The sequence below is a fragment of the Drosophila elegans genome, unplaced genomic scaffold (genome assembly GCF_018152505.1).
Source record: "Drosophila elegans isolate 14027-0461.03 unplaced genomic scaffold, ASM1815250v1 contig_183, whole genome shotgun sequence".
Classification (NCBI taxonomy): Eukaryota; Metazoa; Arthropoda; class Insecta; order Diptera; family Drosophilidae; genus Drosophila; species Drosophila elegans.
Genome location: NW_024545550.1, coordinates 9,332,280 through 9,357,576, shown reverse-complemented (window position 1 = coordinate 9,357,576; position 25,297 = coordinate 9,332,280). Strand labels below are relative to the sequence as shown.

At 37.5% G+C, this 25,297-nt stretch overlaps 5 protein-coding genes and 2 non-coding genes across 8 annotated transcripts; 4 read left to right on the top strand and 3 right to left on the bottom strand.

Moving 5' to 3' along the window:
• The first annotated feature begins 338 nt into the window (after window positions 1–338).
• LOC108144692 (aquaporin) lies at window positions 339–16,281 on the top strand. 2 transcript variants are annotated; one of them, XM_017269764.2, is made up of 4 exons: window positions 339–936; window positions 9,151–9,329; window positions 15,204–15,557; window positions 15,617–16,281. In XM_017269764.2, exons 1-4 carry the CDS (start codon window positions 921–923, stop codon window positions 15,803–15,805), a joined length of 738 nt encoding a protein of 245 aa, XP_017125253.1. In that variant the 5' UTR covers window positions 339–920; the 3' UTR covers window positions 15,806–16,281. The 2 variants fall into 2 exon arrangements, with proteins under 2 accessions (XP_017125253.1, XP_041563329.1); XM_041707395.1 differs by lacking the exon at window positions 339–936 and adding an exon at window positions 6,970–6,991.
• LOC108144693 (C-type lectin 37Db) lies at window positions 10,626–13,570 on the bottom strand. Its single transcript, XM_017269767.2, has 2 exons — window positions 13,209–13,570; window positions 10,626–13,143 (listed from the first exon to the last, which is right to left on the bottom strand). Exons 1-2 carry the CDS (start codon window positions 13,275–13,277, stop codon window positions 12,523–12,525), a joined length of 690 nt encoding a protein of 229 aa, XP_017125256.1. The 5' UTR covers window positions 13,278–13,570; the 3' UTR covers window positions 10,626–12,522.
• Window positions 16,282–17,845: 1,564 nt separating the features above from the next.
• On the top strand, window positions 17,846–18,635 carry LOC108144720 (coiled-coil domain-containing protein 80). Its single transcript, XM_017269816.1, has 2 exons — window positions 17,846–18,334; window positions 18,422–18,635. Exons 1-2 carry the CDS (start codon window positions 17,899–17,901, stop codon window positions 18,568–18,570), a joined length of 585 nt encoding a protein of 194 aa, XP_017125305.1. The 5' UTR covers window positions 17,846–17,898; the 3' UTR covers window positions 18,571–18,635.
• A 225-nt stretch (window positions 18,636–18,860) lies between these two features.
• Window positions 18,861–20,725, top strand: LOC108144722 (cell wall integrity and stress response component 3). Its single transcript, XM_017269817.2, has 2 exons — window positions 18,861–19,734; window positions 19,797–20,725. Exons 1-2 carry the CDS (start codon window positions 19,110–19,112, stop codon window positions 19,916–19,918), a joined length of 747 nt encoding a protein of 248 aa, XP_017125306.1. The 5' UTR covers window positions 18,861–19,109; the 3' UTR covers window positions 19,919–20,725.
• Window positions 20,726–21,076: 351 nt separating this feature from the next.
• Window positions 21,077–23,711, bottom strand: LOC108144719 (SET and MYND domain-containing protein DDB_G0284059). Its single transcript, XM_017269815.2, has 6 exons — window positions 23,289–23,711; window positions 23,164–23,227; window positions 22,892–23,023; window positions 22,483–22,830; window positions 22,175–22,417; window positions 21,077–22,112 (listed from the first exon to the last, which is right to left on the bottom strand). Exons 1-6 carry the CDS (start codon window positions 23,611–23,613, stop codon window positions 21,242–21,244), a joined length of 1,983 nt encoding a protein of 660 aa, XP_017125304.1. The 5' UTR covers window positions 23,614–23,711; the 3' UTR covers window positions 21,077–21,241.
• Window positions 23,712–24,006: 295 nt separating this feature from the next.
• Trnat-ugu lies at window positions 24,007–24,078 on the top strand. Its single transcript has one exon. It is a non-coding gene; the product is annotated as a tRNA-Thr (tRNA).
• Window positions 24,079–24,489: 411 nt separating this feature from the next.
• Window positions 24,490–24,561, bottom strand: Trnat-ugu. The gene has a single exon. It is a non-coding gene; the product is annotated as a tRNA-Thr (tRNA).
• Window positions 24,562–25,297: the final 736 nt, after the last annotated feature.

Here is a 25,297-nt window from a genome sequence, read left to right as displayed (position 1 = left end):
TAAAAGCTTTTTTCCAGAGCGAATTTAATGTTTTGCATTGGCAACAAAGTAGTAAGCAACTCACATTGGCAAAATAGAGCCATTCACGAAGCATATGTCCCCGCGCCCAAGAGCCATAACAAATGTTTTTACACCCTCATTCGATTAAGTCATCATCATGGCAGGTGTATTCCGAACCCAGATCCTTTGCGAGCGTTTCGCCAAGCCCCAAAACTGAAAATCTGACGTCTCTGCCGCAGCCGCAGTTGACGTCGACCGCGGCAGCGACGCCAACGCCGGCAGCGACTGCGACAGAGAGTATATCAGTTACAGGCGCAACGTTGCCAACGTTTATTTGCGCTCGAGCAGCGAACGTGGTAGCACAGCTTTTAAGCACTACAATCAATCTCCGAGAAAAGAAAAGCAAAGAAAAGCCAGCCAACAACGGCAAACGGTAATTTAAAAATAAATTCGAAAAGGAAATCGAGTACGGGAGCGGTTAATTTAATTGAAAATAATAAAATCGAGTTATTGTACGTTGCGCTTTCCAATTTCAAGTCAATCAAAATTGGGCCCAGTGTGAAAACAAAAACAAGGCGAGCAGCTCAGGAAAAATAATTTGACAAAAACTCCCCTCTGTCCGCCCAATCGACTCTGTGGTCAAGTGCCTGACAATTGTGCAACCTCAAGACTCTTAACCTTAACAATTATATTTCGGCCACAAAAAACTATTGGCACAATTCAGTTCGATTCGAGTGCTCGCTAACTCACTTTTACCTGTGCAGCACACCAAAAAAAAGAGTTAAGCAAAAAGCTAGCTTCGAAAACGAAAGCAAAACACAAGTTCAATTCAAAACCCCCACGCTTTGCGAAAATCTCAAGTGGCAGCCCCCAGAAGACAGTAGATCGAAGACAGTAGAGCGAAGACAGAAGACAGCGAAATGGTTGAGAAAACAGGTGAGTGATTGGCGATTGGAGACTGGAGAATGCGAACTATGCGTGTGCGTGTGTGCGAAGGTTAATTGCAAATCAAATGGGGCGAAGAGTGCCCGAAATTGTTTCGATTTTCTGCGAAAGTTAATGCCACTCTTTTCTCTGAAAAATATCAAATCAAATATAGACAAAACCAAATTTACAGAGACTCTCAAGTGACAGAGTAACTGTTTACTAATTTAAATTTACATTAAATTAACATATGAATAATTGTTTCGTTTTTACACATTACAGTGCAATTCGCCCTACATTTTTGTACACATTTGTAACATGTGGAACCATTTCTTCAAGTGGTTATAATAAATAAATAAATAAATAAATAAAATAAAGTGGCTATTAATATTAAATCCATTTGATCATATGAAAGAAAGTTGGTACACTTTTAAATGCAAAAAATTTGGACACGAACATTTTAAATTTTCTGTTATTAAATTATGAATTTAAGTTATTAAGAAACATTCCAAAACTAAAATGTTTTGTTTTCGCACTTCATTTAAATCGCTTCATTTCACTTTTGATTTCACTTTTTTAACAAAATTAAAGTGGTCCCAAAGTTTTCCTAAAAATTAATCATTCCTGTGTAATTAATCATCTATAATAAGCTACCTAAAGATATTTTGATAAATCATCTTTTTTTTGGGGGGGTTGAATAAATCAAAGAGTAGCCCGCCTGTCGATAACGATAACGAGATGATTACTTTTCAATAATTTCTCTAGCGCAGCATGACAAAGATGGTAAATTAGCCTCGAGTTATTTTTCTATAGTAAGACGTATTTTTTTGTGCTGCTTTGATTTACTATAGCTTCCGTGGCGTTTCATGATGATTTCTGTAACTGAAAGTTTGCATGACAGAAAAGCCTCAAGAGAAAAAAAAATAGATAGATAGGAGAAAACTTTGATAGGTAAACAACAGCGGAAACTACAGTCTATAGTAGGGGCAATTCAAACGATGATGATGGTGATGACTCCTCAACGAAAGCAATAAAACCACACCGTCAAGTGAATGAACTGAAAAGAAAAAAACAAATTAAGAGCCGAAAAATAGGAGGTTTTATTTGTGCAGCATCAACAGGCAATTAATTAAAATCTTAATTGCATTTTCTGTTTACCGCAAAGAACTAAAGACGATCTCTGGCGTCATTTTCGCCGATATCGTTGTGATAATGGCGATAATATTTGCCTAGCGCTTAAATTCATTTGCCAGCCAAGCTCCATTATTGAAATTCTTGGTTCCAGCTAATTAATGTCAACGCCTGAGCTTCTATTTGATCAAGTGTTTAAACACAAGGTTCAATATTTGATTTAGATATTAAATATTTTCGCTGCCTGGTTCATTGGTTAAATATCATTGGTGGAATTTTTTTTGGAGCAGTAAGACCTTAATAATACCGTTGTGAGGTGCGTGAGAAATTCGCAGGCCTTTGGCGCTGAAATTCTGCAAATTATAGTACAAACGTGTGACTAATTTGATCTCTCTCTTTTTTTGCGCGTTTTAACATCTTCCCCGACTCATAATTCAATGCGTTGTCATCTTGGGCCAACATCGCTATATATACATATATACACATCCACCTGACGTTAGTTGATGTTTTGTTTTTATGGCGTCGGGTTCGCAGACATATAAAATTACAGTAATAATCGTGAGCCGAGTTGACATGACATCACGGTGAAATTGGCATTCGAAACAGTAGCACACTTAAGGCCAGGAAATGCTGTTCGGTGCGGCCAATAGAACATTTAGACATTTAGCACAGTTAGTGCGCATCTCTACTTATTTCAAGACGTCTCTCAGCTCAGTTCTCAATGGAAGATCAACTTGTTTGTTAATCAGATAGCTTATAATTAAGAAAATAAGCTGCCATTGAGATGCACAGAAGCGAAAATGCTCGGTTCCCATGGAAAGTTTTTGATTCACGTAACGTTGAATTAAATTTACGGAATTGCGGGGATACTAATTGAAATGTTCAAATGTCTAGAAGTGGTTAATGATTTTGATTGGCAACTTCGATCTTATCTTAAAGTTGGATTATTAAATGTAATTATTCATTTTATTTTTTTGTGGTGACATTATCTCTTAAAAGTTTTTAATGTTTGTTCTTTAAAAAACACCGTTAAGTGTCTCCATTTTCCCTATCATTTCATCTTAAGTTATCGCAATTAATTGGTAAATTTCCAAAGTTAGTCATAAACCACAAACCTCAATAAATTGCCGCTGATTTATGGTACATTGTTAGCGAGTTAAAGCGACATAAATTCGTTCGAGCAAAAGCCCATAAAGATTACAAGTGAATGGGGGACGCACTCCTCCCGCACAGCAAACGAAAACTGAATAGTCCCTGCCCATCTGACTAATTAATTTATAACGATTTTAATGGCCAGCGAACAGGTTTCGATCTTTCCCGCGACTGTTATTAATAAAATCATCACCTTACCGCACAAAAGTGCCCAAGAGTTGCGCAAATCGAAATTAATAATCCGATTAAATTGATTAATTGTTGTAGACGAAATGGGTTGAGAACAATATGCGAGAGAACCTTTTGTTTTGCACTTACATATGGAAAATTAATGCCCCAGTGCTGGGCATTAACTTTAAATTAACGACAATAACATCATTTGCATATATGGACAAAAATAAACTTTGTAAACTTACGCAGCCAAATTTAAGACACACCTTGAAATGAAGTCCTTTGTTCTTTTCTCATTTCTTTAAATATGTCAAGCCAAGTCTTGCATAAAAACCATTATTGCAACTGTCTTTTCAACATTTCACTAATTTATTTTCACTTTCCTGTTGATGATAATTGCACACGTGTCAAACTGACGTCAGTTTCCAGAAAATTACCATTTGATACACCCTAAAAACTATCATAGCCCATAAAACTAGTTTTTGTGAATCCTTTTTGTCTGCCAGTCGATTTCTTTGGTCCCCATTCCCTGCTTGAATGATTAGGAAACATATGAGCAAAAATGGAAATAAATTAGTAAACTTATGCCATATTTGCGTGACTGAATCGAATTAATGAGTTGAAAGAGCGGAAAATGTTTGCCATCCTGCAACGAGGTGAGAAAAGGCGACAGGCGATGACATTGCTCATGTTCTAATAATACGCAGATAAGTCATGGCTAACGCTAACCCAGGTTCCCCAATCAACATAACCAGCCAAGTGATTCGGGGCCAGGACTTGGGAGCGGCTCTTGCGGAGCCAAGCCTTTAACTTGGCCTTTACTCAGGCATGGGCACGTGTGCCTTGCCACCACGCCCCCACATCTTGATGTTTGTGTTTTTGCCAAGGCTGGCCACAAGAAGCACTGAGAGAAACTTTTATTCAGAATAAAACATTTCAACAAAATTCATTTTTACATTTACAACATATCAAAACTAAAATTATTTGTTACCAACTAACATTAAATTATACTAAAATGTTTTAAAATTAATATAGATCTGTAATTATTATGATGATGATAAATATCAAATACAAATTTAAATTATGTTTTGAAACATAATATTTAAAGTATACTAAAACTGCATTTGAAATGATTACATTTTACAAAAAACATATTTTACCTATAATGTTAATTGAAAATTAATTATCTCGTTAAATTGCAAAGACAAAAATAAATGTAAATTGACTTTAACAAAATTTAATCAATTGTTACAATGTTACAAATCTTTTTTGAAGTAACAATGTTAATAGTTTTCTCCCAGTGCAACTTGCCATACAAGGTTTGCAGGATGTGAGCCACATTAGAAACAACCAGAACATGTGCAAGACCATGTCAGGCGGACATCCGCGGCAACATCAGGTTTATGGCAACTGCAACGCCGCTTTTTCCCGGGGGTCAGACATGCACTTAAAACAGTGCCGGCCAACTTGGCATATATTCCAATTCGGACACACAATGTGGATTACTATATTTGGGTCTCAACGGCCTGAGCAATTTCCAGTGCCGGGAGTTGCTAATAATACGGCAATTATATGCGAGCCACTAAATTAAAACCGTAAAAGGGGATCTGAAATTCTCTATTTCACCTATCTTATCGGTCAGTTCAGCTCAGTTGGCTATTCTACCGGGCAATAGCCATAAATCGTTGGACAGAACCTACTTGAAAGCCAGCAGGCCGCCACGTCAAGATGTTATCTTGGGCATTGCGAAATAGTTGAATATTACGAGTACCACTTGAGTCGTGCCGAAGGTTCTATGACTGTAAAAGTGAAATTGCACGGGGCTTAAGAATTTTTCCCACGAGGATCGTGATTTATCAGGCCTGAAAGCGATAACGAAAGTGTCAAGATTTTTTACCGAAGGCTGTTGGTGAAATGTGCAGCGACCTTGACATTTTAATTGCGTTTGTAGGTTTGGCGAGGTGACGAATTCTGTGTACTCTAAAAATATTATTTTATTTGAATAATTAAGTTGTGCAGTTTTGTTTAGGAGCCTAAAAATTAAATAGACATAAATACTATAAAGGTATAAATATTAATTCAATACTAAATATCATTAAGAATATATAAAATGATATTTTAAATGACAATAGTTAGTTCCGATGACAAATTGTTTTTTCGTGTGGAAATTCAAAAAATTAAATATGATGTTATGGGACATTAGCTTATAATATATAAATACTTTTTTATTATTATAATACTTTTTTATAATTATAACAAATATTTTTATGAAAAACCAACACAATAGTTAATAATCCTTAGAAAGAGTATCAAGCGCTTGAAACTTCGCCGGTGAGAGATTTCAATCTCTTCGAGCACGAGTAATAAAAAATTGTTTTGTTTTCTTCGACATTGTTGAGCTCTCTTGTTGTTTTCAAACACGGAAGCCAAAGAGAAAGAAAAGGAAAAAAAAGAGTGAGACAAAGTCAGAAACGAAGCCACTCTTTACCTGCTTTGAATTTCAAATTTCCGCCTGGCTCTGCAAGAAATAAAAAAACGGGACAAAGTAATCAAAATCAAGTGCCAGGTACAGGTACCAGTGGTATTAAAAAAAACAGGTACTTTTTTGGTATGTGGGTCAGGCAATTCCAAGCCAACTTTTTAATGGCAAGAGTCCAGAACGAACCATTTTGCAGCCGATAAATATTATTACGCATACGCCGGGAATTTTTCGATTTGAAAGAAATTAAATGTTAAATGTTGTGCTCGTTTCTCGATATGTTCTTTCCGGCGATAGCGAAGCAAGTTTGCTTTTGATGTGCGCCACACTAATTAATTTTCATGTCGATATGGCAATGACAATGACACTGTCATGTTCTGATTGATGGGCTGGAAAATTGATGGAGCGCTCCCAGTTCTCAAATTTATTTAGAACACACCTTTGCGCTCTAATCAAATTACTTAGAATTCATGGGACGATCGCGAAGTTAACTTTTTCCACTAATTAAATTAATTACGATTCATTATGGACATTATCAAATTGTATTCGACAAATTAAAGGCGAAATTAACACAGATAAATCTTCATCTCGCAAATGTATCTCGGCTGGCCTTGCTGATGGATTGTTTTTATGTCTATTTTTTTGTTTTTTTTTTTTGCTAAAACATACACAAAATCCAACCGAAAGCCTCGACGTCGTCACGCCCTCACCTTCCAATTGATGACTATTGTGTGTGTAATTGTTGTTATTATGATTTTTTCTTTTTGTTAATTTCATTTTTTAATGTGCCTGCCGGCCACAATAATTTATTGGGTTTCGCATTTTCTTCAGACCACTTTCAATGGCATATCAAGATGTGTGTGTTTGGTTGAGCATTATCCATTAGCCAACTTCCAAGGATGTGACAAGAAGGCCTACGAAGGTTGTTAAGGCCCAAAAAACAAATCGCGGCGGGCCGGGCAATTTAGATTAAGTTGGCTGAGCACCCGAGATAAGGTTTATTTTTAGGTAGCAGCCACTACTTTATCTTTATGGAGACCTGTTGAGTTAGTTAGCTTCTAGTCAAAAGCAAACCCCGAAGATATAAAGCCTATCAATTATAAAACTGATTGCTGCTGATTGCCTATGAGTCAAGTAAGTTACATGTAGTAACTCAACCCAAAGTTACTGCCAATTTAAATGTCATCTAAACTGGCTAACAGCCATCAAACCAAGTGCATTTCACAGCTCAGAGCCTTAAATGAAAGCCCCGCAAATTGCTTATTAATGATCCTCAGGTTCCATTGAACTTGAATCTCGATTTTCAATTCAATTGCCGTGATTAATATCTGGCAAATAAAGTTATTAATTTTCCCCTCGCGCAGCGCAGTGTATTGATTGATTGTCAAACGGAGATGCACGCAGTTCGGCCATAATTTGTGTTTGTTTGTCCCACAATGATCGTGTAATTATGTTTGACATTTCGTTATCTTTAATTAAATTCAATTTACATTTGTTTTTGTCTCTGCAAATTAACATGGCGCGAGAACACCGAATGAATTAAACAAATGTTCATTGCAAATAAACCATAAATTTCGTACACTTATGCTAATTGAGTTTTGGCCAATTGCGATTCTTGTCAACAGGTCGATCTGGTTTCATTTGCCAATCTTATTTACGCTCCTATATGTGGGTGTATCGGCCTGCCAATGTGTCGAAACTATCATATTTCATTTGATAAAATGGTTATTGCTCCTAATATTTTTTAATGGCCACTTCCTGGGTTAAAAATATTTAGATCAAAAGTGTGATTAGTGATTATTTTTTTTTTTAATTTAAAAAAAAAAAAGTGACAGTAAAGGCCGTTAGTCACACACCATAAGTAATCATTCTGTAGTTTTATTTCGATAAAAAGTGACGCCAAATATCAATTGAATTCCAAGAAATATCACAAGTTACTGTCAGCTCAAGTTATTTATGGGTTTCCTGGGCTTTTGTCGGTGGGAATTCCTCGGGGATTTCTTCAAATGCAGATCACGTTAGGCTGCATTTGATATTTTCACCAGATATACTTTAGCTGAATTTAAAGGAGCCAACGCAGTTTGTTATTGCTTTTGAGCTGATGCCAGTAGCTAATCGTAACTGTTTGTTGACACCCAGATTTTTATGAGGTTTTCCTGCCATTGCTATTATCTCGGGCAGCCAGAGTCATGGGACGCCAGATAATTGCCATATTAAGTGAAGTGTGCGAACTTGGCGATAACATAGCGTCACTTATCAGTGGAAAAAGGGGCGTTGTGTGTTTATCACTTTTCCTGGCATTTTGGTCAAGTGACAGCTCTAAAAACAAATATCACTATTTAAATGCGGCTTAACTAACGAGGTGAAGCCTTTTTTAAGGCAGCCAGCATTTCTCAACTCTCTGATAAGCCCTACATTCTATTTAATTGCACCAAATTAAATGGCAGTCATCACGTTTATAAATAGTTTTATTGGCAGTGCAGCCGGGACTTAGGCTGCGTTTTGCTTCGCAAATATTTGTTAAGACCGCTTGGCGCGTAGACAAATTAATTAACACCCACTCATTAGCACTCAACTACGAGTGGCTGTGGCTCGAGCAATAATGACAAATGAAAGGCTTCTGCCAGGAAGTAAACACCAAAGTGTTATTAAACAAATTAATTAATCAAACTATGCAAATTGTTTGAACAGACTGTGCAAAAGGGCAAATTGTTTGAACAACAAGTAAACAATATTAAGCTATAACTTTGAGCTTAATTTTTGTTACTTTTGAATGAGTCTTTGTTTAATTTATATAAAATGAGCTTAGGAAAATGAGGTGTGAAATTCTTTGACGTAATTGCATTAAACGTGCGCATTTGCATTGCCTTTGGCGTCACATAATACGTTAAATAGCTTATTTTTTGCGCCACCTTGTGCAAACTGCAATAAAATTACTCCAGTTAAATATTAATGAAAAACTTGCACAAAAAATTCTAGCACCATGCTAAAACTAAAACTTTAACAACAGAAGTTCTTTCTAATTAGTTTTTTTTTTTTGACTAGTAGTTCCAGTCAAACAAACACCAGTCTGTTGTTTATTCGTTTAAGATTTTTTTTTATTCCAACTTTGTTGACTAAGAGCTGCATAAAAATGACAATAAGCTGACAAAAACTAATAATTAATTATGATTTGGCATGCGCTGCGCAAGTCTCAATCAACTGTTTTTTTTTATAGATTTATTTTCTGATTTCTGTGTTTTGTTGCGATTACTTATATTGGGTTCTGGTCGGTCTGTCTTTTCCATTTGCAGAAATGTCGAAATTCGTTGGCGTTGCCGACATAACCGAGAACAAGAAAATCTGGCGCATGCTGCTCGGCGAACTGGTGGGCACATTTTTCTTGGTCTTCGTCGGCGTTGGCAGCACGACGAGCGGAAGTGTACCACAAATCGCATTCACCTTTGGCTTGACGGTGGCCACAATCGCCCAGGTAACTATACGCATATAAATTTAAGCTAGGATGGACCACAGATTTATGTTTAATTTAATTTTTTTAGTTTTACTTTTACTTTTAATTAATTAATTTGATTAATTTTCAATTTACTGTCAAATTTACAAGCTATAAAAAATCTTCCTTTACCTTCTTAGTTTTCAATTTTTTTTGTAAATTCAAAAATAATAAGCTTGACTTATGTTTAACTTTAAAGACTTTTCACAAACTTTTAATTACTTCTTGGATACCTTTGTATTAAAAAATTACAATTCATATTTAAATATAATTCATATTTTAATGTTTAAAAGGTTCTAAATTATGAAGTAAATGTCATTTTTTCGAAAACCTCTCGTTATATTTTGGTCCACCCCTATGAACCTAATACAAATCGTACAAAGAGAACGCATCGAGCTAGAGATTTCTGATTTGAGATCTGCTATCCAAGTCGGAGATTTTGTGGCCCGAAGTCGGCGGTGCGTGCGTCGATCGGCGGACATTTTCAAGGACACGCCACCGCCGCGTTACACTTTCGGCTCATTCACAAACGCTGCGCTTTTTGGCCAAGAGACATTGGCATTTAAAAGCGACAACATAAAAATAACAAAAAACAAAACTAAAACGGCAGAACGAATGCTGAGCTCGCCGCTCAAAACTCAAGACTGCGTGCGAATGTAATTTACAAAATTGACAGATTTACAAACGCACACTGGAACTCACTCGCAGTGCGAATAATAAATGCGCGCTCGCAGCAAAAGCGTCTGCGCTGGCAATTAACATTAATCAACACGCAAAATATGCAATTAGATTATTATGCGTTTAATTACGCTATGCTGTGCTGTGCTGTGCTGTTCTGTTCTGTGTGGAGTGACGACTGTTGCTGTTGTCGTGCTTTAGCATTTAAAGCGATATGCGCTTTGCATTCGATTTATGGCACCACAAAAGTCAAGCTCAACCGACCAAATCCATCAAGAACACGAAAAGGCTTCTATGATGTTCTATTTTTAGCTTCCATTTCATAATTTCGATTTGTGTTTATACATTTATTAATTGTTTTATAATGTTGGGTGGTAAAATAAGTGAGTTCTGAATAGTCCAAGAAGTAGTAATAAAAATGTTTTTTAAAATGAATGTGTTAGTAAATCAATTAATTATTAGATTACATTACTTGCTAAAAAAAAGAGTTTTTAAAAATCAAAAATAAACAAGTTTCTTTACGAACAAAAAAAACAACTAAAAATTAATTTTGGTAATTTTTTGAACAAATAAAATTTAGCAATAAATTTGTATAATGATTGAAAAGTATTTGGACAGTAATGGCTTTAAAGTACTACTTCACCGACATACATGTCGTATGAGTAATATGGATTTGCAAACACTTGTGAAAAATGTACTCCTTTCAAACTTCTGGTTACAACTCAAAAGTTGCAATGCTATTATCATAATGACCATATTTAACCAAACCGTAAACAATAAACTTTTAATATGAATGTAAAAAATTACAATATTTGTAATAATAAAACATTTTGAACATTTCATTTTCACTTTGCAAGCACCTTGGTAAAATGTCCTCCTTTCCAATTTCTGATTACGAACCGAAAGATGCAATGTAACAATCATATTGAAAGCGTTAATAATAACCATAATGAAATCGAGTAGCATTATTGGCAATATAATGGAAGCTTGTCTCTGCCATTTTTCCGCGGAAAACACTTGCAACATAGATTCGCTATTAGTGGCAAATTAGTTGCCCCTCGCTTGCCAAATCACGTGAACAGATCGGTCACATGACTGCAGGTAGTGGCAGATTTTCCAACTTTTCCACCTTTCCATGTTTTCTATGACGTTGCAGCACGAGTCGCGATCAAATGGTAGCCAGATAAACTCAGGTATGCATTGCTAGTTTCGCCAGCAGGTGTGACGACAATGGTAATGCTCGTTCGTCATCGTTATCGCTATTGCTATAAGCCAAACCAAAAACAAAAAATATAGCCCCTGCAATAACTGTTCAATGGAGCAAGACGCGTGGCGTCAAATTGGAAAACGTGCTAATTGCCAGCTTTTGAGTGACCAGTAATAGTGTTAGAAATAACTCAAGAAATATGATATATACTAAGCTCCAGTCTTAGCTATCGAGTTCCTCGAGAGCGGCACTTCAAATGCAAATCTCTGGCAGATCCGCATTTGTATGCAGTTTGCATCTAAAGGAAGTGATTTAAAGAAAATGCTAATAAAATGAAATTTAATGCAACTAAAAAAGCTTAGAAAAAATGGCAAACAATACGACGTGCATGGAAAAATTTATATGAAGCGATCTCAATGTGGGTTGTATATTGTCATGTCATGTTAACCGATTGTTATCAAGTAAGAGGGCTTGCCAAATTATTAGATGTTTGAATTGAATTTGATTACAAAGGAAAATTACAGAAAATCACTAAATTTAAAAATAAAATATTGATATCGTCATGCTATAATTTTGCTTCAAATATATATAATAAAAACAAGCGGCTTCAAAATTTAGTTCTGAGTCAACTTAATCCCATTATATGATGCAGGCGGCTTTAAAACAAAAGCAACAAAAGAAAAAAAAAAAACTAAGTGCGTGCAGCGTTCACGTTTTTGTTTTTAATTCGCGATCGCAATCGAATCAAGTTGGTTGAACAAACTTCGACTTCGACTTTGGCTTTGGCCCGATGCGAACTTGAATTGAATCGGCCAACAAGCAAGTTGGCAGCAAAAAAAAAACCACAACAACAATCGCCAAAATGTTGCTGAAAAGCAGAACGAAACAAACAAGTTAACATTCGATTTTCAGCTGAAAAGCCATAAAATATGATTTAAGCGTAAATGTCGATCTGCAGTTTCCACTGCACATGCGTAAGCCAATCGATCTCTGTATATACATATAAATATATCTCGATCGGTAGAAAAGATTTGCCAGACTTTTAGTAGCCAATGGAAAACCTTGAAAACTTGGAGAGTTCTAAAACAAAGTAATGAACAAATTCTCAGTTGATTTTAGATTTATTTAAGTGGACTGCTCTATAATATTATTATTAGTTTGCGAATCTTTCGAATAAGAAAATATTATTTGCATTTTATAAACAATATCCCTTAAGACTGGTTTACGGACATCCGACTGCTATGGATTTTGAAAACAAATGATAAAACACAAATCTTTTTTTTTCTTAATTTAGATAGATTTTTCGCAAACAAAGTAAAGATTTGCAGTGCAATTGTTATCATTCATGGTAGTCTTTCCGTTGAATGTTCGTATATCCACACACTTGCCGTCCTTGGTGGGTTCACCATCTGCCCAACTGAGGAACTTGGCTTTGGATCCTTTAGTTATAGACACGTATTCATCATCCTTGAACTGAGAGGTCACGTCGATCCAGTAGCGATTCAGACCATAAAATTTACTGCCAATGCTATCAAGTTCCTCCTGATTTTGTGGGCTAGCCAAATGGCCACCTATCATATGACATTTTTCCAGAGCATCGTGCCAGTTCAACTTTAGATCCTTCTCAATGTAATACGATTTGTTACCCAGTTGAAGAAACATGTCAATCCTTTCCAATTTTCTAGCTTCCGGAGTTGGTGCTAATAATAGCTGAGAATTATTTATATTTTCCGAATGAATTGTCAATGGAGAGCCAAAAGAATCCAGTCTTCGATCGTTAAGGGCAATTCTCGCAATAGTAACAGCAGCCTCACAGGCTTCCGTCCTCCTTTGTAGGATCGCCATGTTCGACATACAGGGATTCAAAAGCCCAAAACAGTAAGCTGCACACTGGGCTTGACATTCTTCCCCCTAAAAATATATATATATTCCTTGAGCTTTTTATAGTTCAAATAAATTTTAAATTCATCACTTACCTCGCAAACTACTGAATACGAGGTCCTTAAGTAAATTGACAATACCACTAATACAATAGACAACCGCATTGCTCTGACTGTAGTTACTTGTCTATCCGCAAATCAAAACCAGACTGACTTAAATGCATCTTCAGCAAAGATATTATGGAGCAGTGAACAACTTTATGTGATTATCGAAAAAGCAGCAAATATTACGCTGCAAGATAAGAGATGTTTACTACATATTTCCATACTTAACCAATATAAGACGTTATTATCATCTTACACAGAGCAAAATACAAAGCGTCCGTAAAGCATATTTAAAAATACTTAACCAATATAAGACGTTATTATCATCATACACAGAGCAAAAAACAAAGCGTCCGTAAAGTTTATTTAAAAATATTTTATTTCAAATTTGTATACCACTTTAGTATTTAAATAATGTTCAATATAGATGTCATTTAATTATTACTTAATATCAACAATATAGACTGCTATTAAGTTAATAAATAACTAAAAGCTCTTTACAAAAATGATCAAAATATGTATTTCAGCTATTTTCAATCCATTAAATCATAGGCCTAACTCGATTTCAATCATATTTCATCGATGACTCATGTCTAAGTTCAGATTTCACACGCAGCCGGTCCGTCGATCGCGATTGCTTTCGTTGCATATATTAAATTTAATTATGGGTTTCGGGCTCGACAATAAATTTGATTAATTTCACGACTGTTCGAGTGTGTGCAATTAAGAGGAGGTGGGGGTATGGAGTTGAGAACAATAGGCCTACTAGTAGTAGTAGGTCCAAAATTCTGATCTCAACGATTAGGCCAGGTGGAGCGGCAACAAAAGCGGCAACTTAATGTTATAGACGAAAACGAAAAATTGCAATGCACGCATGAGCATAACCAAAATGTCTAGAAGTTGTTCGAGTTGTAGTTGCTGCTCGGATTTGCTGTTTGGGCCGCAAACTCGACTCGATCTTGCTCTTGGCGGCATTTGTAATTAGCGTTTTGTGGTCGAGCGGCCAACACAGGCTTATTTTTTTTTTTTTTTGCGCATTTATTAATTAAACGCAAAGCGACGCACGACATTGGCCATGCGAAATCCATATCGAAATCGAATTCGTATCACCGAAACGTAGCAAAACACGGTTGGAAAGAGATATCAAACATAGAAGCCTGCACATCGACCTTGAGAGTGCGCAGTGTGATCGGTGCGTTTCGGCTTCATTCATAACACTCGATGCGATGCGATGCGATCCGATCGATTTGTTGGCAGTTTAGCTGGCTGTTTGGCTGTGGTTTCCATTTAAGTGCCAACCATGTGATCTCTTCGCGGGCAATGACTCAACAGAACCCCCCAAATCACTTTTACTTTCGACCTGAACTTTGCCGACACACTACTATAAACACAATAAATGCACTCGAGTGCATCGCAGCTCTGACAAATTGCTTGTATCCGTTGGCAGTTCGATGTGTAAGCGATTGTGCAACGGAAAATTCGAAAAATCTAGCCGAAAATCAGATGCCATGGCAAAGGGCAAACATTAAACGGAGATGGTTAAGATGTTGCGTTGTCAACTTGACATTTGCAAGCAGCGATCGAGGGTGCGATAGGCTATTATGCTTGAATAGGTTTCACCTTCAATGATCTTTTCCATATTTAAAAATAAACACAATTAATATCCTTTCGCCTAGAAATATTATTGGAGATGGGAAAATTAATGATAATGCTGCGATAAGGTAACACACATCTGTTAAAAGTAAAGAAATAAGAGTAATTCCATAAATTTTGTGGTCTTAAGAAATATTAATATAATTTTTTAGGGACATTTTTTTTCTTTAAAAGTGTTTGAACTTAGAGTGAATTTAATGAATTAATGAATTTAAATTTAGTTTCCTTTTGAAAGTTATATTCGTTGAAATGATTTGAAACTGAAAACAATACATTTTTTTTTTCATTTAAAAATATATCCATTATAATATCAATATTTTTAATACTTTTCAGGGCTTGGGTCACCTGAGTGGCTGCCACATCAATCCGGCTGTCACCCTTGGCTTTCTGATCGTGGGCGAGATCAGCATCCTAAAGGCGGCTTTCTACATCATTGTGCAGTGTGTGGGCGCCATCGCAGGAGCGGCTGTGATCAAGGTGGCTCTCAATGGAGTGGCTGGCGCCGGACTCGGAGTTTCGTCCTTTGATCCCTCCCTGGATGCTGCACAGGCGGTGCTGATCGAGGCGCTGATCACCTTTACTCTGGTGTTTGTGGTGAAGGCGGTATCGGATGCCGGTCGTCAGGATATCAAGGGATCGGCGCCACTGGCTGTGGGCTTGGCCATCACCGCTGGACATTTGTGCGCAGTAAGTTTAAAAAAAGGATAAATCTTATTGAAAGGTTAATAAAAACTATCATTTTACAGGTTAAACTGAGCGGTGCCAGCATGAATCCCGCCCGATCCTTTGGACCCGCCGTTGTCCAGGGTGTTTGGACCTATCACTGGGTTTATTGGGTGGGTCCCATTGCCGGCGGCCTGCTGGCCGGAATCCTCTATCGATTCATCTTTAAGGTACGCAAGGGCGACGATGAGGCCAACTCGTACGACTTCTAGACAGTAGCCGAATACCAACATGTTCTTGTAAATGTCCGCACCTGCTTCCCATCCACCCATCACCCATTCGCTTTCCATCCAGCCAGGGTCACATCGAATTCGTTGCCGAAATTTCTCTTAGATTAGGTTTGCTCCACCCTCCAATCAACCAGAACTTTTCACACAGCTGTACCATTTTTATTTGTTAAAGAATAAAAAAACACGCAAATGTCTTTTCTTAGTTGTAACGCGAAGCTAACACTTAAAGTATGCAATGTATTTGAGTAATTTTAAGCTAAATTATATGCACAACATCATTACGCGAATCGAAGGAAAACTGTATTGAAGCTTAACTAAATTGTAACTCGAAAGCACTTTCCCATGGAAATCCAAATCAGCAAATAAGGTTCATTTCCTCTATTCAGTTGATCACCACTTGTTGAGCACCTACGAATTGTATTATGACTATGTGTAATAAAAAAAAAAAGAAAATACAACTGTGCGTCTTTGTCTATATGTCCTGGGGCTTAAATCATTTGTCATCAATCGCCTAACAGTGTATTAGATTTTATAAAAACTAATTAAAAAGCAGCTAAGCATTCATTTGGTGACATTTACTAATTTCTCAAGTTTAGAAGTATGCTGCTTATGAAGTGAAAACAATTGGGAATAATTTGCCGTGATTTGCAAGACGAGAGCTAAATGGATACCGCTTCTTTTTTTTAAATGTTAAGCGTGCGTAGAACCGTCTTTTGGGATGTTTGTTTATGTGCAGAGGCTAATGTATAAATTTCAGCTTAAGAAAGGCAGCACACCCTTCCAAAACAATGAGTCATTTTGGTCACTTGATGCCCTAAAAATCCCCGTAATGGCTTGGTTTGCATTTAGTATCCTTTGCATACTTGTGATGATGTACTGCGTGCTAACGGAAACATAAATTGGATCAGAGAATTTGCATATCATTACGTTAATTGAGTGGAACATTGAGGTATTTAATTAACTTTATTTAAACTTTTACGAGAAGACAAGGGTTTTGTATGCATTTCGGTTTTTAAAAATAAATTATTTCCAATTACAGCTATGATTAAGGGCTTAAATCTCAATCCCCAAATGAAAAGGATAATGGACGGATAGGACATATACAAATTTATGGCAAATCTCTTGTTTCGCTGAAAATTAGTTAGCAAATATATTTAGAGATATTTAAATTATTATTAAAAATAAGTATAAATTATAATAAATATATTAATAAATTATCTGCTGATTATTATGAAGCCTATTTTACACCAACTGAAAAGTGTTTACTTCTAATCTACATTGTACAATGTATTTTACATTCGGTTAGCTAGGACACAAACCTGATTGTATTTGACATTCAATTTTATTAGTGGCGGTTTAATTTAAGCCCTACATGACGTCAAAAATGTTATATCTTAGAAACAAAAAATTTTAGAAAATAATGTATTTAAAATGTTAAAAATTGTATTTTTGATAAAATTTAAAAAACATTACAAATGTATTTTAAATTTAAGTTCCAAGCGGGCTTAGATAAATCATCACTACCTTACGGCCATAATTTTGATGACGTATTAAAACTTTTATTTATTTTAACAAATGTTTAAGAACTTTTTTCCTTCAAATATTATAATTCCCTTTACAAAAGAACTTTACTCATGACCGTAATTTTTTGAGTCATTGTCTTTTTCATTTCTTTACTCAATTCATTTCCGTTGTGACGATAAAAACGTTAAAATCGAACAACAAAGTGTTACAAGGTAAGTTGCCCATGCGTGCTCACCCACCCGCAAGTAATTTGAGCGATTCAAAAGCCAATTTCGCCACTAATTCTGATAAGCCATTTCGGTGACCACTGTAAAAAATTGTGCTCACTGTTGTTCACTCAACCAAATATTGTTTAGACGCCAGCATCTTATTGTTGAGTGTTTTAGGCTTTTGTCGCCTTTGCATATTCTGTTATCAGCCCTCAGATATTTTGTGTGAGTCGGTATAAGTGCGTTAAACACCATAAGCTCTGTGGCCCAAGCTCAAGCTTTTATTAGCGTTTAGTTTCAGAATTAATTGTAATCAGCACAGCACAACGCAGCTCGCTAGAAATGAAGTGCGCAATTGAAATCGCCAGCATTTTTTTGTGTTTCTTGGTAGCTGGAATTTGGGCGCAGGATGTAAAGCCAGAGCGGCCAGTAGATATTAGGCCAACCATTCCAACTACTACAACAACAGAAGCAACAACTTTACCTGACACAACAGAGAAATCAACCATACCAACAACAGAATCCACAACAACAGAAGCTACTACAACAACAGAATCTAGTACAACTACAACAACAAAACGCCCTACAACTATAGTTACAGTACCCACTACAACCTCAACAACAGAACCAACCACAACATCAACAACACAAAGGGTACCAATATATCCGCACTACCGACCTCCCCACGTGCAACCCACAGACTCTACTAAGAAGCCTTGGTTCGTAATGGAACCGTTGGAAAGGTGTTTTCTGAGAAACCAACTGGAGTACAGTACTTGTAAGTGTGATGTAAAAGTGAGAAAGATTAACTTTAAAAAGGGTCCAAGGTGAATCACATTTCATCTGCTTGCTTTTCAATTTGCAGGCTGGCGAAACCCCCCGACGTCGAGCTGTTATCACTGCTGTTACTATTACGACAACCACATCACCGAATGTAATAAGATCCACCATGGGCCTTGTTGGTGGTATGATTATAGGCAGTTAAAAGTTCATGTAAATTGGAAAAAAGTGTAATATAAACGAAATTGAACTGCAAACGAAATAAAACAATACAGCTTTCAATATAAGGATGATCGAAAGATATGATCATACTAAATTTTTATTATTTACATTTGATCCAAGTGTGTAAGTCTTAAAGTGGAAAAGTTCTTGTAGCTATAAAAACCTAATAAACATATTTCGTTTTTCATTTCTCTTTCGCTTAAACAAAATTTAGCGCCGCATTTTTTTTTTTGTGTGTATGTACAAGAACTTTTGTATTCTCAATCTTTAATCTGATAATCACTTTTTGTATCCACTGTTAAAAGATCTACTCACATTTGTTAGCTCAACCAAATTTTTTTAAATGCCAGCATCTTATTTTCTAATAATTACTCAGTCCTCCCTGTTGGTTGGCGTGCTGTTATCAGCCCTCACCTTTTGCGTGTGAGTCAGTATAAGTGTGTTAATGACTATAGCTCTACAGCTATAGCCCAAGCTCAAGCTACTCGGGACTGGCGATCGGTTTCAGTATTCGATGCAACCAGCTCACGTCAACACAGCTCGCTAAAAAAATGAAGCCCGCAGTTAAAATTCCCATTGCTTGTTTGCTGTTTCTGGCGACTGAAATTTTTGCTCAGGATGTAAAACCAGAAGTTCCAGTAGATATTCCGCCAGAAGGATGGGAACCGACGATTCCAACAACTGAAGCTTTAGCAACATCAACAGTCGAACCATCCACAACTTCAACAACAGAACCCACAACAATTCCAACAACAGAGCCAAGCACAACTTTAATAACTGGACCCACCACAACATCAGCAACAGAACCCACAATAACTTCAACAACAGAGTCCACCACAACTTCAACGACGGAATCCACCACAACTTCGACAACAGAACCCACTACAACTTCAACAACAGAGCCATTCACAACTTCAACAACTGAAACCCTCACAACATCAACAACCGATTCAACCACAACTTCAACAACAAAGCGTACATTACCTTCATCAACACAACCCACAACACCTTCAACAACGCAAGGGGATCCATTATATCCAACCTACAGACCCATCTATACGCGACCTATGACTTCAAGGCGGCCCATTTACCCTACCAGGAACCCTTGGATCTGGCACGATCCGACAGAAAAGTGTTATCTCAAAAACGAATACGAGTACAGAATGGTTTGTTATGGTAAGTTTAATAAGGAAGGAAATATATATGAATCATTTATTTGTTTGCCTTTTAATTTGCAGGAGGGGGCTGGCGAACGACGGCGATTTGTTATCGCTGCTGCTACTACGAGAACAGCGGTTTTGCCGGATGCAGTAAGCTTCACCAGGGACGTTGTTCTTGGTATGATTCTGGACGATGGTGAACACCCAAGACACAAACTTTTAATCTGGCTTAAAGACGTTTTGCCTTTTTTTTTGTTTAAATATATATATACATATGTATAATTTATTTAAAATCAAAGCTAAACGGACTTAAAAAAACTTTTTACAGACCTCAATATTAAAGTTCATTTTTTGGCAAAAAATCAATTTCGATTATTTCCGTTTAACATATGTAGTTAGAAGTTAAAATTAAGTCTTCTTAAAAGATTAAACTTTTGGATTTAAATATTACATAATAAATACATAAATTGTTATAATTTGTTTTTTTTTTTAATGTTTAACACATGTTATATTTTATTAGTTTAATCTAAATGTTTAATGATTAATCCAATTTTTATAATAGAACATGCATAACGTTCAAAAAACAAATATAAAAAGAGTGTATACAATATCAACGGCTCGGCGCCATTAGTCAGCAAGAATTTTGAACAAGAATTTAATCAGCTATGTGTGTAGCTCTACAGCCAAAACCCAAGCTAAGCTACTTGGGATTGGCAATCCGTTTCAGTATTTGCTCTAATCAGCTCAAGTCAACACAGTTCGCTAAACATGAAGTCTCTAGCAAAAATGTTCTTAATATTTTTGTGTTTTGTGGTCGCTGGAATTTGGGCACAGGATATACCGCCAATGCCTCCAGTTGAGGATATATCGGAATACCAACCAGATTCACCTAGAACTTCAATAGAAACTACCACAACAGAAGCCTCCACAACTTTATCATCACAGCCCATCACAACTTCAACAGTACTGCCAATATATCTGGTTCCCAATGTTGTGCCTTCTTCTGTCGAACATGTCAAAAACCCTTGGATCCGAAACAAAAGGGCAGAAAAGTGCTATCTAAAAGACCAAAAGGAGTATAATAAGATCGGTAATGGTAAGTATGGTGAAATAATTTTGCAAATATGTGGGCAAAGTTAATCACGCTTTTTCTCAACAATTTTTAATTTGTAGAAGAGGGCTGGGAAAAGACGACAAGCTGTTATCGCTGCTGCTTCAATGACGAAAATTGTGCCGGCGAATGCATTAAAATTCACGATAGGCCTTGCTTATGGCAAGATTATGCACCTGCCGCACATGTGCTTTAAAAAAATATGGTAAAAATGAAATAAAGCTGGATGTAAAATACAGCCAATTCATTGTTTTAGCAAAAGATTTGCAATCTATATATTTGAAAGTGAATGTATGTTTTATTTAATGACGACATAATTTAAAACTGTAAAACTCATTTATTTGTTTTTAATATTTGCAATTAAAAGTCTTAATGTCGCAAAACATTTGTATACATTTTGAAAGTAATCACTCTAGTCCAGAGTATATACATTGCCCAAATTGAGGAAGCAGTCCTTGAGGTTCTGCTGACTCTCACAGAAATCGGGAAAAGGCGGGGCCAGCACTTCATACATAATCCTGATCAGATCAATGAACTTTGCCAAGGCCTTGGAGTATTCCCCTGTTTCGTACAGCCTCTTGGCTGTGCGCGTCATCATCTCGGTGTCCTGCATGACCTTTAGGCCTTTCAGGATGTTGGTGATCTCGCCACAGTTCACACACTTGACCATGAAGTCGTTGCAACTGGGTGGTACCTCAATCACCGCCGTACAGTTATTCGGTGCATCGCAACGGAAGCGTATCACATCCCGAGGAAGATCATCGAAACGGGGCCAATTGTCGATACAGGCATCGCATGAACACTCGAACCAGTAGAGCTCCTTCAGACGCGCCTGGCGATCCGATCGCTCATCTTGGGTGTACATGGGTCCATAGTTCTCGTTGATCGGAAGTCCAGCTTCGATGGGTCGTACACTGTTTATGTGGATGGTGGTGCCGCGGAAGTAACGCACCACGCCCGGATCACAAGAGTGATTGAACAGGGCCAAGGTGGGATAGATGGCTCCGCCAATGAAAATGGACTTCTCCCGGCCAGACGAACTGAATTTGTGAAGCTCCGCCACTTCATGAGTATTAAACTGGATGAACTGCAGACTGCGCAGCACCAAGGAGCATATAATGGCCACCTGATCTGGCTTGGGTTCCGATCCAAAGTAACCTCCGGCCCGGAGACATTGTGTCAAAAAGCGAGCCATCAGGACGTGCTGGAAGAAATTTGAGGGCTGCCGTTCACCCTGATGCCTCTCCAATTGAGCCACTCTGCGGAAGTCATCCTTAGGTAGGCTAAGCAAGTTGAAATTTAATTTAGCACTAAGAAACAAAGTAAAGTAAAGTAAAAAACCCACCTGATCAGTTGCTCCGGTGTCAGCACCTCATCAATAGTTGGCTTTAAGTTGAGGAAGTAATCCAATGGTTTGCTGGCAATGATCCTCAAGGCAATGTGATTGTTAATGGAGGCACCTGAACGCCAGAGAATTGGAACTATTCCACACTCGTACTTATGATACTTCTTGGAGGCCTCTTCACGACATTGCTCCGAGCAATAGAGAACATCGGCACAGCGAGGACAGGCCACGGGAACCACAGTCCTTGGGGAGAATAGATTAGAGCTTATAACAAGATCTTCCAAGGTATAATTACCAATCTATATTACCTCACAAAGCAATTCTCGCAGTGGGTCTTGGCAAACTTCTCCAGCAAAACTGAGACAAAAGGTCGCTCCACTAGCAGCTCTTCACCGGGCTTAATATCTGCAGAGGCTCTGGCATAACGACCCTCCTGTGGATTGCTATCGATCCTCACCAGAGGACTCACTACTTCAGTCTCCAACTTAACTGGTTGGGCTTGATCCAAAGCTATCTTCTGTTTTTGCTGTTTGGCCTCCTGTTTTGCGGTTCTTGGATCATGGCTCAGCATTTTGATCATGGTCATGGCATCCAAATTGAGTTTGGCTCGCTTGTCAGAGGTCAATGTGGAGTCATCCATGGTGGTGATGCACTTTCTTTGGGAGAATGTGTCGTATAGTAAAGGTAACGTTTTGATTGCCTTTGAATAAGACTCACTTGAATGCCTCAATTGTATGTGGATAGTCCTTGAGAGCCATGTAACAACGAGCCTGTCGTTCGTACAACTTGTAGATCAAATCCTTGGGATAGCCTAGATCTAAGGCTCTTCGAATATCAATCAGGCATTCTCTGCAAGTAAGAAAAGAAAATGTTTTTAAAATAATTAACTATGCTTTAAGCCGTTTTCAGTTTAAAGAAACCTTTTCCAAAAATTTTCTTTACAGATCACCCATTTATAGTACGTTATGTACTTACAACTAAATACTTACTGATATTTCTGCATGTGGTACAAAGTGGCCGATCGATTAGCCAAAACAATACGTATTTCTGCCACTGAAGAATATATAAGAATATAAGTACTGGCTGGATCAACTACTACTTGTCAACTACTTACCATTTTCACTGGGCAGCGCCACATAGCTCCTGGTGTACAACATCATGGCCTCCAGCCACTTCTTGGCCTTGAAGGCGGAGGTGGCCCGCTCCTTGATCTCCGCCGCTAGAGTGGCGTTCTTGCCGGCGAACTCCTGGTTCACCACCAGGTTGGCATCCCCTGCCTGCACCCAGGGCAACTTTTCCACATACGCCACGCGCTCCTCATCACTCTTGCACGATGACAATTTGGCAATGTCCGACTCGCAACTGGAACCCGCCTGATCCTTGAGCTTCAGATAGTATTCGGCAAAGAAGCCCGTCTTCTGGCTAAGTGGAGTTTTCATTTTATCTACACTTTTCAACTCAAAATTATGCAAGTTTAAAGAATTTTTCAAAATTTTTCTGTACTCTCAGCTAGAAAACTGCAGATGAACTGAATGGGTATATCGGGAAAATTCGACGACAACGTGTGATATAAAAACAGCTTTTAGGGGATTTTATTTTTAGACGAAGAGAGTGTGCCAAAGAGAAAGCAAAGAGAGTGACAGAAAAAAGATGAGAGAGCACAACATTTGTTTACTAACAAAAATGCCGACACATGCTAGTATACGTAGACGTATTTACTAAACACGGAAAAGCATTACCGAATAATTAAAACTCATACTAAATTTGGCAAAAAAAATTGGGTGGAAAATGGAGGAGGGAGAAGTGCGATTTTTGGCAACGCTGCGTTGTTCGCCTCTTTAGCTCAGTGGTAGAGCACTGGTCTTGTAAACCAGGGGTCGTGAGTTCAATCCTCACAGGAGGCAGATGGGATCTGCATCTTCAATTAGTTCTCGGGATATTTTGTTAATTTTTGACGCCCTAATATTTTAAGCCGAAGCTTAAATAATTTGAAACCAATGCTCAGTATATAAATAATGAGTTAACAACAACAAATAATAATATACTTGTATATATTTCTGGAAATTTTTTTAAGTCGCATCAACCTTTTGAATTAATAGAAAAAATAATAAACACCGAAAAATCATTAATTAATTTGCAAGAACAAGTTCTAAGAAAGTCGATTCAAGAAATACTTTTAGAGAGTCTTTAAATGTTCCTAAATACTTGAATGTGTATCGATTTATGCCTGGATTCAAATATCGAAATTGTAAAAGACACAAAATTAAGAGAAATAAAAATAAATAAAAATAAAAAAAAAAGTTAACAGGAGAGTATGCCTCCTGTGAGGATTGAACTCACGACCCCTGGTTTACAAGACCAGTGCTCTGCCACTGAGCTAAAGAGGCTTGGGCAAGGCGGCCGGCAAAAGCAAAACTTAAAGTGAGCGTAGTTCGCTGGCAGTTGTTGCTGTCTTTTAACATTTGCTTGCCGCGGGTAGTTCAAAAAGTTGTAGTTATAATTGCCGGGTACTTTGAGAAATTGGCTTCGTGTCAAAGGAAATTAATGTTGGCCTTATCTGGCATCGGCACTTGAGCGAACGGCAGCTGACTGAGTTCTTCGGCTGATGAAGACAAGTCGAAGTTCAAAGCGAATTGCGGGTGTGCAGCTTCGAGTGGCAATTTGTTATGGGTAAATTGTGAAGAATTGACGTGGGAAGTGGTGGATGCAACACCTAATTGTGTCACTGGGTCTGCAAACTGAATTCTGTTATATATCCTCTAACCAAACACAACTGTACTTCTCGATCAAAAAAGTTTCCCATATCGAATTACCTTTGTTAAGCCCTTTGGCATTTAAGCCGTATGCAAATGATGTAAAGAAAAGGTGAAATGCGTAAATTACAGTGTCAACATTACAACGCCCACTTTGGTAAAAATTCGAATCGCTTTTTTCGGTGTCCCGCCGTGAAAATGCATTATGCACAAGGGAAAGCGAAACCCAATACCAATGGTAAGGGTGCACATTATGCTGTACAAGTATGTAAATTTCGCTAAGCTGTTGAATCGCGCCCCGCTTTTGACTTTCGGGGATGTATAACCCCTTTTGTGGAGTTACCAAACCGAGGTGGTAGTGTTGGAAAAC

Coding starts and splice junctions, on each gene's coding strand:
- LOC108144692 (XM_017269764.2), top strand. Junction 9,330..15,203: donor CGGTGGCCACAATCGCCCAG/GTAACTATACGC, acceptor AATACTTTTCAG/GGCTTGGGTCACCTGAGTGG. Junction 15,558..15,616: donor CCGCTGGACATTTGTGCGCA/GTAAGTTTAAAA, acceptor ATCATTTTACAG/GTTAAACTGAGCGGTGCCAG.
- LOC108144693 (XM_017269767.2), bottom strand. CDS start 13,277: ATGCGGTTGTCTATTGTATTAGTGGTATTGTCAATTTACTTAAGGACC. Junction 13,144..13,208: donor CGTATTCAGTAGTTTGCGAG/GTAAGTGATGAA, acceptor ATATATTTTTAG/GGGGAAGAATGTCAAGCCCA.
- LOC108144720 (XM_017269816.1), top strand. CDS start 17,899: ATGAAGTGCGCAATTGAAATCGCCAGCATTTTTTTGTGTTTCTTGGTA. Junction 18,335..18,421: donor CCAACTGGAGTACAGTACTT/GTAAGTGTGATG, acceptor TTCAATTTGCAG/GCTGGCGAAACCCCCCGACG.
- LOC108144722 (XM_017269817.2), top strand. CDS start 19,110: ATGAAGCCCGCAGTTAAAATTCCCATTGCTTGTTTGCTGTTTCTGGCG. Junction 19,735..19,796: donor GTACAGAATGGTTTGTTATG/GTAAGTTTAATA, acceptor TTTAATTTGCAG/GAGGGGGCTGGCGAACGACG.
- LOC108144719 (XM_017269815.2), bottom strand. CDS start 23,613: ATGAAAACTCCACTTAGCCAGAAGACGGGCTTCTTTGCCGAATACTAT. Junction 22,418..22,482: donor TGCGAGAATTGCTTTGTGAG/GTAATATAGATT, acceptor ATTCTCCCCAAG/GACTGTGGTTCCCGTGGCCT. Junction 22,113..22,174: donor ACACCGGAGCAACTGATCAG/GTGGGTTTTTTA, acceptor CAACTTGCTTAG/CCTACCTAAGGATGACTTCC.